General features: G+C 39.4%; 1 protein-coding gene across 7 annotated transcripts in view; it reads right to left on the bottom strand.

Annotated features, from left to right (window-relative positions):
- Window positions 1-205: 205 nt before the first annotated feature.
- The window catches only part of LOC141265403 (collagen alpha-2(VI) chain-like), a 704,763-nt gene continuing 684,664 nt past the window's right edge, over window positions 206-20,304 (bottom strand). For 3 of the 7 annotated variants that reach the window (XM_073678448.1, XM_073678447.1, XM_073678449.1), the window contains one exon: window positions 209-982. In XM_073678448.1, coding sequence (XP_073534549.1) covers window positions 375-982 — 608 coding nt within the window. In that variant the 3' untranslated portion in view covers window positions 209-374. Of the gene's footprint in view, window positions 983-20,304 lie in introns of all 7 variants that reach the window. The other 4 variants (XM_073678444.1, XM_073678445.1, XM_073678446.1 and 1 more) reach the window with 3 other exon arrangements.

Genomic DNA, 20,304 nt, shown 5'->3' with positions numbered 1-20,304 from the left:
TTATCACAGTGAACTCAAAGGACATTAATCCACAAATCCTATTACGTCTCTGAATTCTCCACATACCCATCAGTTTCTTAATAAACCAGAAATCATTATGAGTATGACTAAGTAATTTAAACCCAAAAAAATTCTGTTCAGAAGATGATAATAAAAGATGCAATTTTTATTGGATGTTGGAAAAAAAAGACTATATAAGATAGTGATTAAGAATGCGTATAGTCCTGTTTATTTACCTGTTAAAGACATAGAAAATAATGTAATGCAATTATGAATGCGTTACATTAAAGTTAATGAGTCTTCTCCAGTTTAAGAATATAAATGCCCATGTTCCAAAAGTAATGTTAATATATTCATATACTACTACAGGCTGTTTACCCCAGCAACTGCACAATATGCTTTAGAAATGTTGTTGTAAATAGCTGCTCAAACGTTTGGATCCTAAACAATGCTGCATTGTCTTTTAGAGTCAGTTGAGTCAGTCTCTCCATATTTATGTCCATGCCAACAGCTATAGCACTTGTAGCAATGCCATTTTGCTTAAGTGAGTTCACAGCCTGGACAAAGTTCTTGTTGCTGTTCATGCCGTCAGTTATAAATACAAAAGAGACTTCTGCGTTCTTTCTTGCACCTTTATGTCTCCCAGACCGGCTTTGTACTATGTTTTTGATCACATACAGAATGCCAGTGCCGATATGTGATGACGATTCATAGTATACAGCCTTGGAGGGCAATGTCTGAATGCTAGTTAAATTAAAACTGAAATCTAAAAGCACATTTTGCTCATTTTCACCTCCATATTGGATGACTGCAATTCTGGCTCCATGTGAATCGTTATCACTTACAGCAAGCTTAAGTTCTTCTGCTACGTCCTTAATAAATCTCAGCACTTGCACAAAATTCTCATTGCCCATTCTTTCGGATCCATCCACAAAGAAAACAATGTCCACAGGTCGGCCTACCAATGGTCCAAGCGTCACAGCTGCAATACACAATAAATATTCAGTTATAATTCCATTTCTAACCCCAAAAAATAAATGCATATATTTGTATGGTGTAAAAGTTTTAGGGTTGAAAAATGCTGCAAATAATATGCTTTCAAAAATACAAGTGTTGAGTTTTGTTCTAGTCAACTAACAAAATGCAAAGTGAATTAACAAAAGAGAAATTGAAATCAAATCAATATGTGATGTGATCGCTCTTTACTTTTATTTTTCAAGGAACAATTGCACACAGTTTTTGAAGAAAGACGACAGGGAAGTTATTTCAAACATTTTAACCCCTTTACAACCCAAGGTGGTTTGCACGTTAATGACCAGGCCAATTTTTTCAATTCTGACCACTGTCACTTTATGAGGTAATTACTCTGGAACGCTTCAACGGACCCCCCTGATTCGGAGATTGTTTTTTGTGACATATTGTACTTCACGATTGTGGTAAAATTTCTTCGATATCACTTGCGTTTATTTGTGAAAAAAATGGAAATTTGGCGAAAATTTAGAAAATTTTGCAATTTTCAAAATTTGAATTTTTATGCCCTTAAATCAGAGAGATATGTCACACAAAATTGTTAATAAATAACATTTCCCACATGTCTACTTTACATCAGCACAATTTTGGAACCAAAATTTTTTGTTGTTATGGAGCTATAAGGGTTAAAAGTTGACCAGCGATTTCTCATTTTTCCAACAAAATTTACAAAACCATTTTTCTAGGGACCACATCACATTTGAAGTCACTTTGAGAGGTCTTTATGACAGAAAATACCCAAAAGTGACACCATTCTAAAAACTGCACCCCTCAAGGTGCTCAAAACCACATTCAAGAACTTTATTAACCCTTCAGGTGCTTCACAGGAATTTTTGGAATGTGGAAGAAAAAAATTAACATTTAACTTTTTTCACAAAAATGTTACTTTAGACCCAATTTTTTTTATTTTCGCAGGGGTAACAGGAAAAAATTGACCCCAAAATTTGTTGTGCAATTTCCCCTGGGCACGCAGATACCCCATATGTGGAAAAACCACTGTTTGGGCGCACGGCAGGGCTCGGAAGGGAAGGAGCGCCATTTGAATTTTCGATTGTAAAATTTGCTTGAATAATTAGCGGACGCCATGTTGCATTTGGAGAGCCCCTGATGTGCCTAAACAGTAGAAACCCCCCACAAGTGACCCCATTTTGGAAACTAGACCCACCTGGGAACTTATCTAGATGGGTGGTGAGCATTTTGAAACCTCAGGTGCTTCACAAATGAATCCGTAAAAATGAAAAAGTTTTTTTTCTCCAGTTTTTCATTTTTACGAATCAATTTGTGAAGCACCTGGGGGTTCCAAGTGCTCACTATGCATCTAGATAGGTGCCTTTGGGGGTCTAGTTTCTAAAATGGGGTCACTTGTGGGGGAGCTCCAATGTTTAGGCACACAGGGGCTCTCCAAACGCGATCTGGTGTCCGCTAACAATTTGAACCGATTTTCCATTCAATTTGTTAGCGGACACCATGTCGCATTTGGAGAGCCCCTGTGTGCCTAAACAGTGGAAACCCCCCACAAGTGACCCCATTTTGGAAACTAGACCCCTCAAGGATTTTATCAAGGGGTATAGTGAACATTTTGAACCCAGAGGTACGACACAGAATTTGATAACATTAGGTCATCATATTGAATAAGTTGTCATTAGTCTTGAGCACAAGTGCTCGCATCGAGTACTCAGGTATGCACCATGTACTGCGTGTGCTCGAGTGACATGCTCGAGTCCCTGCCCCGCATGTTTCACGGTTATTAGACACCCCAAAAAAAACATGCGGGGATCGCTCGTGCATGGCAGGCAATCCCCGCAAAGTTTTTTTGGCCGCGAAGCATATGGGGCAGAGACTCGAGCATGTCACTCAAATACCCACGATACTCAATGCATACCCGAGCACCCGATGCAAACTCATGTAACGAGCACTTGCGCTCAACACTAGTCGCCATATAGTCATCTTTTTTTCTTACTTTTGTAAAAAATCCCAACCCCAACCCTAACCCCAACCCTAGCCCTAACCCTAGCCCAGCCCTAACCCTAGCCCAGCCCTAACCCTAGCACAACCCTAACCTGAGAGTTTATTTTTTACGCCGTTCCTCGTGTGGTATAAGTGATTAGACAACTTTATTCTTCGGGTCAGTGCGATTACAGTGATACCAGAATCATATGGGGTTTTATGATTGACAGCTGTCACACACTAAAAGACGCATTTTTTGTAAAATCTAGTTTTTGCATCGCCATATTTTGAGAGCTATAATTTTTCCATATTTTGGCAGAGTCATGTGACGGCTTGTTTTTTGCGGGATGAGTTAACGTTTTTATTGGTCCCATTTTCAGGCACGTGACATTTTTTGATCACTTTCTATTCCGATTTTTGGGAGGCAGAAGAAACAAAAACCAACAATTCAGGAATTGTTTTTTTTTATTCTGTTCCGCGTCTGGTAAAATTGATAAGGCAGCTTTATTCTTTGGGTCAGTACATTTACAACGATACCACATTTATATCGTTTTTCTATGTTTTGGCGCTTTTACACAATAAAAGCTATTTTATAGAAAAAATTATTTTTTTGCATCGCTTTATTCTGAAAGCTATAACTTTTTGATTTTTCGGATGATGGAGCTGTATGGCAGCTTGTTTTTTGCGGGACAAGATGATGTTTTCAGCTGTACCATTTTTATTTATATTCGTCTTTTTGATCGCGTGTTATTCCATTTTTTGTTTGGTGGTATGATGATAAAGCATCATTTTTTGCTTTTTTTTTTTTTTTTTTTACCGTGTTCACTGAAGGGGTTAACTAGTGGGGCAGTTTTATAGATCAGGTCGTTCCGGACGCGGCGATACCAAATATGTGTACTTTTATTGTTTGTTTGCTGTTTTTTCATAATAATATTTATTGATGGGTACATTATATTTTTATTTTTGGTGGATTATTTTTTTTATTTTTTTTAAATATTTTGACAATTTTTTTTTATTTTTTTTTCACTTTCTGAGAGTTTTTACACTTTTTTACTTTGTCCCACTCTGGGACTTTCACTTTTTTTATTCTGATCGCCTGCATAGCATAGGGATGGAGCACCATCCCTGTGCCATGCAGGCAGTCAGCGCTGCACAGTGAGAACATTGTTTGGTCGTGCACTGCGCATGACCAATGTTCCTGCTGCCTGGTGACCCAGATGTTGTCATGACGACATCGGGTCGTCATGGCAACACCCGGGAAGCCGCGGCAGACAGCGCTGGAGGCCGGAAGAGGAGGTGAGTATACCGATCACCTCCCCTTGCCACCGCAATGCTGCGATCAACTTCGATCGCAGCATTGCGGGGGTTAATGTGCCGGGAGTGGTGCGGGACCGCTCCCTGCACATAGTACAGGGTGTCAGCTGTGACAATCAGCTGACACCCGGCGGCGATCGCTCCCGCACAGCCTGTGTGCGCGTGCGATCGCGATGACATACTAATACGGGTCAGGCTCTTAAAGCCCAGGGCACAGACACGTATTAGTACGTCATGGGCTTTAAAGGGGTTAAAGGACTAACCATTAGCCTCTATGGATGTAGACTTGTGCAAATCGTTCTCTCTTTTGTGTAATCTCAGACAGATTCAATGATGTTGAGATCAGGGCTCTGTGGGACCATATAAAACACTTCCAGGACTGCATGTTCTACATGCTAAAAATAGTTCGTAATAACATTGGTTGTATGTTTAGGGTTCTTGTCCTTCTGCAGAGTAAATTTGGAACCAAGCAGATGCCTTCCACATGGTATTGCATGTATCTGCCTGTATTTATCAGTATTGAGGACACCATTAATCCTGACCAAATCCAAAACTCAATTTGCTGAAATGCAGCACCAAATTTGCAAGCAACCGCCACCATGGTTCATTCTTCCTGCAGAGACTCATTATTGTAACACCCTTCAGAAAACAAATTGTCTTATGTTATAGCCAAATATTTCAATTTTTTTTCTCTCCAAATATTTTCTATTTTCTTGATTTTCTATTAATAAAACAGGGAACAAAAAGAAAAGAACACAAAATTCCAATAATCCTAGGAATTTGGAGGGGGCCTAAACTATAAAAAACAAAATAATGGGAGGTGAAAGAGGGAAGGAAGGGATGGGATAGGGGAATGTAGAAAGGGTAGAAGGAAGACATAGGGAAAATAAATTGGTAAGTCAATATCAGCTTTAATGCACCTTACATCAATTCTTATAATAATTTAATAACTTGTTACATACTGTTTACTTAATATTCTGGTGGCTTAAGTAAGAACATCAATAGAAGAGGCCTTTCTGACCTCTTCTATTTTGCAGAAAACTTCTAACTACAATTTAACTTTGGGACAATCCCAGAAAATGTGACAGATGTTACCCTTTTGACCGCATATTCTCCAACATATGTTGTTTTGACTAGGAAAAGCTTTATGCAATATTACCGGGGTGTAATACCATCTTGTAAGGGTTTTATAAAATGACTTATGAAGATTTGCATTGATCATATATGAATAAGTATTTTTTAATAGGTTTTTGCCATTTTTCAAAATGAAAATTAATATTGAGATCCTTTCAATTAAGAATAAAGTTATGTTTTATAAATGAGGCATCTTCATTGAACACTGAATAAACATGTTTGGCTTTCTATATATTTTTGTTTTCTTGGTTACTAACAAGAGAAAATAACTCTGGAATGGACAATTGGAAACTTATAATTGTTTCTGATATATTTCCTTTTCTGAAGGAAAATATATAGTTCTTCCTCTGAAAGATTAGAAGTTAGTTTAAGTGATTTAAAGTTGTTGAGTCTTTGCTTTTAGTGTTATACCTAAATTGATAATTCCTTTTTCTCCAATAATATATTAAAATGGGGAATAACAACTTGTAAAGTTGAAATTGGGATAATTTCAAATGTGTTCAGAGAGATTTTGGGGTTACTTGTACGATTCAATAACTTCCATGCTAAAACGATAGAACTTATCACAGAGTGAAAACGTAAATCCAGATGAGGGTCAAGAAGATGTGAAAAAAACTAAATAGGGGAAAGGTAAATTATTAACAAAAGATTTCTCCAGTTCAGTCCAACATGATTTAAGAAGTTTAGAAAACGAATATCTTTTTTATATAATTAAGTTTCACAAATAGTATGCTGCAAGGTTTGGTAACCCCATTCCTCCTATTGACTTATGTTTATAAAGAGTAAGTTTAGCAACTCTGGGTGCTTTGGACTTCCAAATAAAAATTTAACAATTGTTTCAGTAGCCTGGTTATCCAAGAGTCTGGGATATATATAAAGGAATAGATCAGAAAATATATTGCAGCTTAGATAGAGGGGAAATGTTATAAAAGGATAAATCTTACCCAACCATGTTGTTTTATTTTTTTCAATATTGAATTTTTTTGAAGATAATGGAAAGGTACAAATCTAGAATCCTACTACTAGGTTTTGTTAATTTATTTCCAAAGTAAGAAATGCTAAAATCTTCCCACACATGAGGAAATAATTTTTTGATTATTTTCTTTAGGCCTTCGTCTATGAGAAAGCTCAAGATTTTAGATTTAGTTGGATTGATTTTATAGTTCAAAATCCGAGAAAAGGCTTGGATTATTTTAGAAACCTCTTTAATTAAAGTGAATCAGTCAAGGTAATAATTGTGTTCACACCAAATAAACAGATTTTGCACCTTCTAGAATTGGTTGGGATACCTATAATTATAATATTTAATTCTAATTAACTCAGCAAACTGTTCCATAACTAGCGTGAAAAGAATTGGTGAAAGAGGACAACCTTACCTAGTTCTGTTGAAGATAGAGAAATCGTCTGAAAAGTGGTTATTTGTAAAGACATTTGCTGAAGGGACAGTATAAAGGGCCAAAATAGCTTAAAAAATTTATCCCTGAATCCCACATTTGTTTAGAGTGGCAAAAGTATACTCCCAATTAGTATGATCAATTTTTTTCTCGGCATTGAAGGATAAAATTATTGAAGGTATTTTATTTTTGTTCTATGTAAGAAAGGAAGTCGATTGGTCTTCTGGTGCCATCTAATGTTTGTCTACTTTTAACAAAGCTGATCTGATCTGAATATATCAAGTTGGGTAAGAATTTAGATATTCTGTTTGAGATCAATTTAACGTAGAATTTGATATACGTATTTAGTTGTAATATTGGCCTATAGCTAGATACTAGAGTTAGGGTCACTCTGTAGCTTTGGTATCACTGTTATTATGGCCTGCAAGTACTCTATTGGAATATTAACTTCTTCTGACACCTGATTAAAAAAATTGCCATAGGTTTGGACAGAAGATGTTTGAATTTCAAGTAATACTCATTCGGGCCATGGGCTTTATTTTCTTTTAATTTAGATAGCAGCAAATTGATTTTTGTTATAGAAGATGGAGTATTTAAACTCGTTAACTTGCCTTCAGATAATGTAGGGAGGTTAATTGGGCCAGAAAATGGTTGACACTTTTACTTGATGGTTGAAAAGTATCTTTATTCTCTTTTAGATTGTAGAGAGATGCATAATATGAAGCAAATAGTCTCATCCAAAATATATTTCAGAGGTAAGTTAAGTTCTCTCTCTTAATGGGCAAAATTCTCAATTTGAACCTCTTCAGTTATATCTTATTTTCCACTAATTATGACATCTTGTTATACTCAAAATAGTGTCAGTTTTTTACTAATTGAATCATCTTTATTATAGTTGTGTAATAAGAGAAATTTTAATTCAGCTCAGATTTTTTAAATTTTAGTATGGGTAAAATGAGTAGGGTTTTTGTTGATTTTTTTCTTCAACACTAATTTTCCCTATGATATCTTGAATTTTGTTTCAGGTTTGCTATGCTAAAATTCCCTGCAGGGTTGTGACATGGTGGTCATATATTTTATATCTACTTAACAAACCTGTTGATTTTAAGAAGCTCCTGAAGCTGGAATAATCCTTTTCTCCTTCATTCATTATCCTGTGGCACAGCTGATTCCAAGCCTGGGTGAGATTACTCCTTTTTCCCGCTTTGTTTTTATATTGACCATTTAATTGAATGAGAATGCCTATGATGACTGCTTTATGTGTGTTCCATATCGTGGTCAGTGAAACTTCCTGAGAAATATTTTCTTTAACACCTTCATCCCGAAACCTGTTTTTGCCTTCCTGACCAGGTCAATTTTTTTCAATTCTGACCAGTGTCACTTTATGAGGTAATAACTCTGGAATGCTTCAACATATCCTGGTGATTCTTAGAATGTTTTTTTCATGGCATATTGTATTTCATGATAGTGGTAACATTTCTTTGATATGACTTCCGTTTTTAAGAAAAAAAAACTGAAGTTTGGCGAAAATTGTGAAATTTAGCAATTTTCAATCTTTTAAATTTAATACCCTTAAATCAGAGAGTCATGTCATACAAAATAGTTAATAAATAACATTTCCCACATGTCTACTTTACATCAGCACAATTTTGGAAACTTTTTTTTTGTTTGTTAGAAAGTTACAAGGATTAAAAGTTGACCAACGATTTTCTAATTTTTACAACAAAATTTCCAAAACCATTTTTTTAGGGACCACATCACATTTGAAGTGACTTTGAGGGGTCTATATGACAGAAAATACCCAAAAGTTACAACATTCTAAAAACTTCACCCCTTAAGGTATTCAAATTAACATTCAAGAAGTTTATTAACCCTTCAGGTGCTTCTCAGAACTTTTTTCCACAGAAATTTTACTTTAGACCCAATTTTTTTTTACTTTCACAAGGGTAACAGGAGAAAATGGAATCCAAAATTTGTTGTGCAATTTCTCCTAAGCACATCGATACCCAATATGAGGAGGAAAACCACTGTTTGGGTGCAAGGCAGGGCTCGGAAGGGAAAGCGTGCCATTTGACTTTTTGAATGTAAAATTTGCTGACATAATAAGCAGACTACATGGCGCGTTTGGCGAGCCCCTGATGTGCCTATACAGTGGAAACCACCCACAAGTGACACCATTATGGAAACCAGACCCCTCAGGGTACTTGTATAGATGTGTAGTGAGCACCTTGAACCCCCAGGTGTTTCACAGAAGTTTATAATGTTGAGCCGTGAAAATAAAGAAATCACATTTTTCCACAAAAATGTTTTTTTAACCCCAAATTTTGCATTTTCACTAGGGTAAAAGGAGAAATTGCACCATAGAGTTTGTTGTGCAATTTTTCCTGAGTACACAGGTACTCAATATGTGGAGGAAAACTACTGTTTGAGAACACGGCAAGGCTTGAAAGTGAAGGAGTGCCATTTGACTTTTTAAATTTAAAATTTGCTGGAATACTTAACTGACGCCATATCATGTTTGGAAAGCCCCTGATGTGCCTAAAAAGTGGAAACCTCCCACAAGTGACACCATTTTGGAAACTAAACCCTTCAGGGAACTTCTCTAGATGTGTGGTGAGTACCTTGAACTCCCAGATGCTTCACAGAAGTTTATAACGTTGAGCGGTGAAAAAAAACAAAAACCATTTTTCCCACAAGAATGTTTTTAGCTTAAATTTTGCATTTGCACAAGGGTAATAGGAGAAAATGGACCCCAAAATTTGTGGTGCAATTTCTCTGTGTGTCACAGCATTTTATACCATTGGACAGTGAAGAAAAAATAATTACATTTTTATCAGCAAAATTTTGTTTTAGCCCCAGATTTTACATTTTCACACTGGGAAATGGGTAAAAATGGCACCAAAATTTGTCATACAGTTTCTACTGAATGTAGAAGTACTCCATAAGTGGCTGTACAATACTGCTTAGCCATATGGCGAGACTCTGGAGGGACGGAGCTGTTTTTGCATCCAGGAGCGCAGATTTTTTAGAGTAGTTTGCAGACTCCATATACAGAGCCCCTACGTGCTAGAAGAGCACAATACCCCTCAAGTAAACCCGTTTTGGAAATTATACCCCTTTGTGAATTTATCTACAGGTAGTGCCGATTTTGACTCAATTGGTGTTTTCCAGAAACAAGCAGCAGTGGATGTTGCTAAGTGAAGACTGAAAACTGCCATTGTAGTGACCGGTACGTTGTGCCCAGCTCGTGTTACTGGAGACATGCACCCATAAATTAGGTGGGCTCTCATCGCTACAGGAATGCCAAACATGTGGAAGCCGCTAACTGCAGTTTAGGTACACTGTGTAACTCAGAAGGGAGGGGGACATTTGGATTTGGGAGCACAGAATTCGCTGGATTTCTTCTGGGGGGGCGAGGGACATTTTGGTTTTCCAGAGCCTTTGTGCTACCAGTAACGTTAAAGCCCCTATATTTTCGTTAACAAATAAAAGACCTGAATGGGGACTTGCTTTTTTTGTGAATGGAGTTGAAGTTTTTATTGAGAACATTTTACATAACATTTTGGATCACATTTATCCAGCGTTCTACGCTGAGCACTTATATCGGGGTTTCCATCTAAATCTCCGAGTGACGTGTTTCAGATGAAACCCCCAAGCAATCCATTCACTATAATGAGGCAGCAGAGTTACTCTGGACTCTGTTCAGTGTTGTCCTTCTTTTCAGAAGTGCACAAAACTGTGGCCGACGGCACTTTTATGCACTTTTAAAAAAGACGGACACCTCCGAATCATAGGCCATACAGTGTCCACAGTGCCTCCATCTGCCTCATTATAGGGAATCTTCCGCCGGGAGTTCCGTCTGAATCACGTGTTTCAGATATTTACACGGAAACCCTGATGTAAGCGCTCAGCATAGAGCACAGGATAAATATGCACCGAGCCTTACTGCGATCTTTGGGAGGCAGAATGAACAAATCATCTGCAGGTGAAGAATTAGTTTTATTTATTTTTTACAGTTATTCCAGTGATAGTAATTAGGAAACTTTATTCTTCAGGTCAGTGCGATTACAGCGATACTAGATTTATATCGGGTTTTTATGATTGGCAGCTGTCACACACTAAAAGATGAATTTTATTGTAAAAACAAGTTTTGGCATCACCATATTTTGCTATAATTTTTCCATATTTCTGCCGACAGTCACGTGACCGCTTGTTTTTTGCAAGACGAGTTGACATTTTTGTTGGTACAATTTTTGGGTAAATGACATTTTGATCGCTTTCTATTCCGTTTTTTCGGGTGGCACAATGAACAAAAAGCAGCAATTCAGGAATTGTATTTTGTGCATTTTTTTATGCCGTTATGCATATGGTAAAATTGATAAGGCAGCTTTATTCTTTGGGTCAGTATGATTACAGCGATACCACATGTATATCTTGTTATAAGTTTTGGTGCTTTTACACAATAGAGACTATTTTATAGAAAAAATAATTTTTGCGTCGCTTTATTCCGAGAGCTGTAACTTTTATTTTTCCGCTGATGGAGCTGTTTTTTGAGCGACAAGATGTAGTTTTCAGCTATACCATTGTTATTTACATTCATCTTTTGGATCGCGTTTTATTCCACTTTTTTGTTTGGCTATATGATAAAGCATAGTTTCTTGCCTTGCTTATCATTTATTTTTTTTACGGTGTTCACTGAAGGGGTTAAGTAGTGGAACAGTTTTATAGGTCGGGTTGTTCCGGACGCGTTGATACCAAATATGTGTATTTATTTTTACACAGATATATGCATTCATTGGATTAATATTTTTTCTTTTTTTTGTTCTTTAATTTGTGATTTTTTGTTGATATTTTTATAATTTTTATGAATTTTTTTTTTTACTGTTTCAAATTGTCCCAGTATGGGACATCAACTTTCCCTGCCCTGATCCAATACTCTGCAATGCATCACAGCTCACTCCCTCTGTGATGCCCTGCGATGTCGCTGTCAATATTGACAGTGGCATCACAGGGGTTAAACGCCTGCGATTGGTGTTAGCACCGATCGTGGGTGTTGCTGCGGGGTGTGCTGACACTCGCATGGGATCGCGTCGGAGCTCAGAGTGAACCCGCGAAATCACTGCGCCGTATATATACTGCTCTTTGTGGGAATGCAGCTCCCGCAAAGCAGTATATATACGGCACATGTCGCGGAGGGGTTAAAGTAGTTCTTGACTGATCCTCGATTTTGGTTTTAAAAGATGGATGATGGATGATGGATGATGTAATAAAAGAGTTGTACTGCCAAAACCTTAAAGGTTGAAATTTGTTGAGATCTGAAAAGAGAAGCAAACCGGGGCATGGTCCGACCAAGTTATATTTCCAATCAAAATCTTTTTTTAAATTTTTGTAGTGTTGAGAATGCTTGATAATACATAATAGATTCCATGAATTTTCTAGAATTGGTCATAATAATAATAATAACTAAACTCCTTAGATGACAAATTCAAGCACGTAAAGGCGTCAAAGTTCCTCTTAGTCAGGCTGTGTGCGTTTCTTAAGCGTTTACGCACCGCCAATTCCGCTGCAGAAACGCTTGGTAGAAGGCCTGCCATGTTCCCCAATGATAACCCGCATGTGCTGTGCACATGCTGCGGAAATTTCCGCTGCGGATTATCATTGCGGAAAAATCCGCAGCATTACCAATTATTTTCCGTAATTGCAGCGTTTTCATTGACTTGCATTGAATCGCTGCACATGCGGATATTAAGCGATTCAATGTGCGGATGGTACCCGGGTTTGGAGAAGAGGAGACTTTCATCCAGACCCGGGTACCACAGTACCTGTAAAAAAAAAAGAATTAAAATAAAAAATATACATTATACTCACCTTCTGATGGCCCCCAGTCTCCATAGTGATGCGTCCTGGCTCAACGGCAGCTCGCGATGGTCTAAAAGGACCTGCCATGACATAATTTAGTCATGTGATGGGTTACGCGACCGCTGACATCGGCGGTCGCGTGACCCGTCACATGACTAAATGACGTCATGGCAGGTCCTTTTAGACAAACCGCGAGACACCGGGAAGACCGGACGCATCGGATAAGGAGACCGGGGGCCATCAGAAGGTAAGTATAATGCTTTTTTTTTACGATTTTTTTGTTAACTAACTTGGTCACACTATATAAAATCCATGTCGGTTGCATGGATTTATATAGTGTGACCAAGTTGTCAAGCACTTTCCAAGTGATGCTAAAATCACTTGGAAAGCGCTTGTCAACCTGCATGCGGAAAATGCATGGGAAAAACGCTTCACTTACACTTGTTCCTGGCAGGAAAAACTAATGTAAAATTCGCATGCGTTTTTTCTGCCAGGGAGATGCAGAAACGCTCAGGAAAAATCTGGAGCATTTCTGCATCGTGGGCACTTAGCCCTAAAGGGGTTTTCCCATGTACAAAAGTTCATTTTAATCAATAGTTCTTGGAATGATAATAAGTTACACAATTGGATGTGTTTAAATAAAACGTTCCTGTGCGGAGATAATCTTATAAATGTGCCCCTGCTGTGCACTGTGTAATGGCTGTGTCTCACCGTGCAGGAACACGGTCTGATCATACCACAGCTCCCGGGCAGGGGGGGGAAGCAAAAATGTATACATATATTTGAGCAGGGGATTGCAGCTCATTATTTTTTTGAAGTAAAACATTGTTTAAAAACAGGCAGGGAAATGTTTTACCTCCCAAAAAGAATCAGCTGTGATCCCCTGCTGTAATGTCTGTATACTCTTTTGCTTTCTCCCCTGCCCAGGAGCTGTGGTATGATCAGACCGTGTTCCGTACACGGTCAGACACGGCCATTACACAGGGGAACATTTATACAATTATCTCCGCACAGGAACATTTTATTTAAACACATCCAATTGTGGAAGTTACTATTATTCTAAGATTTATTGATTAAAATGAACTTTCCTTTGTGGGAGTATGACAATATAAGCAAGAACTTGAGACTGCTCATCTGATATGGCTCAGATGACTTGTAGGTAAAAAACAGACCCCTGGTTTCATCTATTTGGGGTGGGGGGAATCAAGTTTGCATCATCAGTAGCTTCAAAAAAAAACCTCAAATGATTAAACAAAATATGAGCAGCCAAGCTGTTGGACTTTTAAGTTCAATTAAAAAGAAGCAAATTAACGAACATCTTCTTCATTATTCTTAGGTAGATTGTTTTCTTTTGTTTGTCCAGATTGTGCTGCTTCAAGAACTTGGGTCAAGAGATGAGCGAACATTTTGATGTTTGGGTTCATCGACTTAACTGGAACATAAAAAAAAAGGTTAGTGTTCGGGCACCCGAGCCCGAACATCAGTAGCCCAGAACATCAGTAGTTTCCCACACTGACATCTGTGTGACAGCATGGGAAACAGGGGCATTGACAGCACTGCGGGTTCACGCTGTCAGATGTCAACGTGATCCCGCAGCTGTGACCGTGACCAGCGGTAAAAAGCTTACCGCGGGTCATAGGCGCCCGCTGAGGAGACTACTTCCCCAATCAGCCGGCGCCTGCTCTCACTATTCATAGGAGCGCAAGCACCGCTGATGAGGAGTAGGCTCATCAGCCGGCGCTGGCGCAGTGAAAGTAAAAAAAAAAGTTTCAATTAATAAATAATTATTTACATAAAAAAAAACACATTATACTCATCTACCTAATCCCAAATGCCTTTGTTCCCTGTAAAAATAACAATAACCATACATTCACCTTAACGCCTAATCCCTGATGCCCATGTCACCTGTAATAAAGAAAAAATAATAAACCACCATAATCCTCACCTATCCACCATAGTCTTGAGTGTCCCACATAGAGCTCCCGAATAGGACAGCCACATTGTGAGATATGATCACTCTATTCCGCAGCCGGCAATGAACTGACAGGAGCGTGATCGCTCCGGCAGTGTATTGCGATGAGCTGCCATGAGTGAGGTCACACGAGTTCATCAGCTGATGAGCTCATGTGAATTCACTGCACCGCCGCATGAGAAAATTCTCACGCCGCAGTGGTGCCTTAAGTGGGGTCACTGAGGCTCATCAGCTGATGAACTCTTGTGACCTCTCTCCCTACAGCTCACCGCTATACACTGACACAGGAGTGATTATACTCCTGGTAAGTGTATAGCCTGCTGTCCACTAGAACAGTCACAACAGTAATTGCTCTAGAAGTGAACCAAATCTTTGTGGGACTCTCTGGATAATTTCATCACTTCGGACAGGTGAGGAATATGTTTTTTATTTTTGTATTTCTACAGGGGACAATGGCTTCAGCGGATTAGGCGGTAGGTGAGTATATGGTGTTTTTTATTTTTAAATGATTAAAACTATCTTAACTTTTATTTCAAATAAAGGATTTTTCAGGCTGTGTGTTCATTTCTAAACCTTACTATTGGGTTAGTAATGGGGGTGTCTTATAGACGGCTCTCCATTACTAACCTGGGCTTCATGTCAGCTGCCAATAAAAAGCTGACATGAACCCCAACCCACAGGACAAGTGGGAAGAGCTGAGGCTAAGCGCCAGATTCGGAGCATCTTATTGATGCACAATTTCTGGGGCCGCTGAGGGCTGATATTATTTGCCTTGGAGGGAGCCAGTATCCATGGCCCTTTCCCTGTCTATTAATATCAGCTCAGAGCTGTCTGTTTATCCTTTGCTTGTTAGATTTTATAGGGGGACCCTACATCAATTTTTTTCTTCGGTACCCCTGTGGGCTGTTACTAATAGCCAGGGAACATCTTTGGCTAATGTCCCCCTCCCTGGCTAGTAATATCAGCCCCCCAGTGGTTGGATCCGCATGTACTGACAAATCAAGTGCAGCACTGGAATGCAGTGTTTTGGATGCAGCAAAAGTACTCATCCCAGGTCTGGCGGTAATCCAAGGATTAAAGCGATGTCCCACATTTCTTTTTTCAAATATCTTTATTTAGCTCCAAAAAGCACTCATTGCTGTACAAAAACATTTAAAGAACCACATGCAAAAAAATGCATTTTTGCTGCCAAGAGGTGCAGAAAATTCTGCAATCAAATACTCAACAACCGCACATGGCCTTGGGTATGTGCGCAAGTTGCAGATTTAGTGCTTTTTTACCGTGGTTTTCACTGCGCGGATGTCATGCACACATTGAGTATTTTTTGACTTGCAGATTTGGTGCAGAAAATAATTTTCAGCATGTCAATTCTCTGTGCATTTTTGCCGCATTTTTTTCAGTGCATTCAATGGGTGAAAAAGCAGACAAATAGTGGCAAAAACGTGAAAGGTTTTGTCACAAATCTGTGCAGAAAAAACGCGAACCCCCCCCACACTAAATCTGCAACATGCGCATATACCCAAGCATATGTGCACACGTTGAGTATTTGGTTGCAGAATTTTCTGAATTCCTTGGCAGCAAAAACGCTGCAAAAAAAGTGAATTTTTGCATGCGTGCTTTAAAGCATTTTTGTACAGCAATGAGTTCTTTTTGGAGCTAAATAAAGATATTTGAAAAAAAGAAATGTGGGACATTGCTTTCACCTCTGAATTATCGTCAGACCTGGGGTAAGTATTTTCGCTGTGTCCAAAACACTGCGTTCCAATGCTGCACTTGTTTTGTCAGTACATGTGGATCCACCACATTTAATGACATTTTAATCAGTCAAATTCTGCAGCTTCTCCACTACAGAAATTTACATTCTGTGGGTGAGTTTACACAGTGTAAATATCAAGCACAGTGGGCATGGGATTTCTTAGAAATGAAAGAATATTAAGAATTAAATAAAAAAAAAAAAAAAGCCCCAGCTCTTCCCACTTGCCCTTTGGCGGTGGCAAGTGGGATAATAGGGTTGAGGTGCAGGTCAGCCTTGTATTGTCAGCTGACATTAAACCCATGTTAGTAACGGAGAGGCGTCAATAAGACGCCCCCATTACTAGCCCCATAGTAAAGTTTAGAAATAAATACACGGCCTGAAAAAAATCCTTTATTTGAAATAAAAGTCCACATGGTTTTAATAATTAATTTAAAAATAAAAAACACTAACGCCTAATCTGCTGATGCCATTGTCCCCTGTAAAAATAAAAAAAAACATATTCCTCACCTGTCCGACGTGATAAAATAATCCAGAGTGTCCCACACATATCTGGGTCACGTCTAGAGCAGTCACATTAGCAATCACTGATGTGAATGTTCTAGAGGACAGCAGGCAATACACTGACTGGAGTGTAATCGCTCCAGTGTCAGTGTACAGAGCTGAGCTGCTGGGAGAGAGGTCACATGAGTTCATCAGCTGATGAGCCCCAGTGACCTCACTCACGGAACCACAACTGTGTGAGAATTTTCTCATGCGGCGGTGCTATAAGTGAGATCACATGAGCTCATCAGCTGATGAACTCGTGTGACCTCACTCACGGCAGCTCATTGCGACATACCTCAGGAGCGATCGCGCTCCTGTCAGTGTATCGCCGGCTGCTGTATAGAGCAGTCACATCTCATGATGTAGCTGTCCTATTCATGAGATCTACGTGGGATACTCGGGATTATGGCGTATAGGTGAGGATTATGGTGGTTTATTACTTTTTCTTTATTACAGGTGACATGGGTATCAGGGATTAGGCGTAAGGGGAGTATATGTTTTATTTTTATTTTTTACAGGGGATAAAGGTATCAGGGAGTAGGTGTAAGCGAGTATAATGTGTGTTTTTATTTTCATTTAAATATTTATTAATTTTAACTTTTTTTTTACTTTCAGTGTGCAAGTGCCAGCTGTTGAGATTACTCCTCCCATCAGCGGCGCTTGCGCTCGCTGTTAATAGTGAAAGTGGTCGCCGGCTGATGGGGGGTAGTAGTCTCCTCAGCCAGCGCCTATGACCCGCGGTAAGCTTTTTACCGCAGGTCATTGTCACAACTGCGGGATCACATTGACATCTTACAGCATGATCCCGCAGTGCTGTGACTGGCAGTAACTATCAAATGATCAATGCCCCTGTTTCCCGCGTTGTCACGCAGATAACAGCGTGGTAAACCAAGGATATTTGTGTTCTTGCCAACTTTTGCCAATTTTTGCCAAAAGGCTCGGGAATCCAAACATGAATCCGAATGAGCAACGTTCGTGCCGAATTTGAAAAAAACGAACCTTTTACGAACATGTTTGCTCATCTCTACTTGAGTCCTCCTTCTATGTCCTGGATTGTAGGGTTACTTCCTTTGTAAAATATAATCAATTTTATGGTGAAGCTCCATTTGCATGGGATGTTGCATAATCTGAGAGCAGAAGTGATGTCTGAAAATGATTTCCTGGCTTTAAGCATTTCCCTTGGGAGGTTCACAAATGTTTTAATTTTCTCATATGGATTTGGCAAATTTGGATGTTTCCTTAGGTAGTCCATCAAATTATCTTTAATGTGATAGAAATATAATCTAGCATAGAGCTCCTGCTATGGGGCCCCATGATTTCTAATTGGGCCCCCACCCCACCAAAAAAATAAACAAATATTTGTCTGTGTTACAGAAGAGCAGATCTCACAACTTTCCAGGCTTTACATAGTAATTTTCCTCCTGCTGAAAGTCCTAGATTCCTCTTTCATTGCCCCATAAAGTATGATGCCAATAAAAGTGCCCCCCAAACACAGTATGATATTCCCTATGGTGCGCATTTCTCCACATGCACAGTATAATGACCCTATTGTACCCCACCTCAATTCCCAAGGCAAAGTATGGTGACCCTAACAGTATAATCCCCCAAATGTGACTCCCACACAGCCCTCCATACAGTATAATGGCCCGCACTAGCCCTCCAAACAGTATGATGGCCCCCACACAAACCTTCACACCGTATAATTGCTTTGATACAATATAATGGCCCCCCACATAGCCCTCAAAATATTATAATGGCCCCACATAGCCTTCCATATAGTATAATACGCCACCCATAATCCTCCATATAGTATAATGCGCCCCCCATAATCCTCCATATAGTATAATGCGCCCCCCATAATCCTCCATATAGTATAATGCGCCCCCCATAATCCTCCATATAGTATAATGCGCCCCCCATAATCCTCCATATAGTATAATGCGCCCCCCATAATCCTCCATATAGTATAATGCGCCCCCCATAATCCTCCATATAGTATAATGCGCCCCCCATAATCCTCCATATAGTATAATGCGCCCCCCATAATCCTCCATATAGTATAATGCGCCTCCTATAATCCTCCATATAGTATAAGGCGCCTCCCATAATCGTCCATATAGTATAATGAACCTCCCATGGTCCTCCATAGAATATAATGCACTCCCCATAGTCCTCCATACAGTATATTACACACCCCATAGGGTAAAATGCAGCCCCCATACAGTATAATGCATCCCACAGTCCTACAGTACTATGGGCACCATGTACTCACTGATTTAAAAATACCATATATTTTAAATAAGCCGACCCAAGTATAAGCCAAGGACCCTAATTTTACCACAAAAAAACTGGGAAAACGTATTGACTCGAGCATAAGCCTAGGGTGGGAAATGCAGCAGCTACTGGTAAATTTACCCATCCTGGTACGCGTGGGCCCCCTCATCCCCCCAATCCTGGTACATGTGTCCCAATCACTTTACACACAAAAAAAAAAATAAACACTAATACTCACCTTCCTTCCTCACCTATGCTCCAGCGCTGCGTCCTGTCTGCCAGCAGCTTATCTCGGCATCAGAGCAGCACGCAATCTCAGATGCCGAGGTGAGCTGCTGCTGCTGGCATATACACTCTTCTCCACGTCGGGACTATGGGCGTGGAGAAGTGTGAACATGCATTCTCTTTAGTAGCGGGCACTGTCAGCAGAAGCTGAGGCTCAGCTCTCCTTCGTGCCCGCTACTAAAGAGAATGAATATTCATTCTTCTCCACTCCCATGGGCGCGGAGAAGAGGGAATATTCATTTCCCTTTAGCAGCAGGCACACGTGGTAGCTGCAGCAGCGGCTACTGTGTGTGCCCCGCTCCTCCGCCGCCACAACCACCCTTCCCTCCCCACACTCACCTATCCTCCTCGTTCCCCTGCTGCTTCAGGGCCCTCCCGGCTCATGGGCCCCATAGCAGTGGCGGTGCCTGCCGCCATTGGCGGTACGCCACGGTCTCTAGGATTATTTGGAAACAAAATTCAGGATTGGGTAGCCTGTGAGCCATGTCCACTGTTAGATCTAGTTCATTTGCTGATAGAAAAAGTTAATGAATCAAGTATCTAATGTAACCTTTTAGGCTACTCAGATCAATATTTTTCAGAATCTCTCTTAATTTGATGTTATTACTTATATTGCTATTCTGCAAATCTGTCAATTTTGTTTTGAGGATTTTTACTTAATCTTTCACAGTGACGTTTTTTCTCTAAAGAGTCTTGTTTTACAATAACAGCATCTACCTTTTTCTCTGTTTCGATAACTTTTGTCATGACTCACTCCAGCGATTCATATTTAACATCCATTTTTTTTTTTTTTTTTA

Source organism: Phyllobates terribilis, unplaced genomic scaffold, assembly GCF_046119375.1.
Source record: "Phyllobates terribilis strain yellow unplaced genomic scaffold, ASM4611937v1 Scaffold_4__5_contigs__length_816908805, whole genome shotgun sequence".
In the NCBI taxonomy this organism is placed as follows: domain Eukaryota; kingdom Metazoa; phylum Chordata; class Amphibia; order Anura; family Dendrobatidae; genus Phyllobates; species Phyllobates terribilis.
The sequence above is the reverse complement of the archived record's forward strand: the minus strand, read 5'-3'. Positions and strand labels throughout refer to the sequence as shown.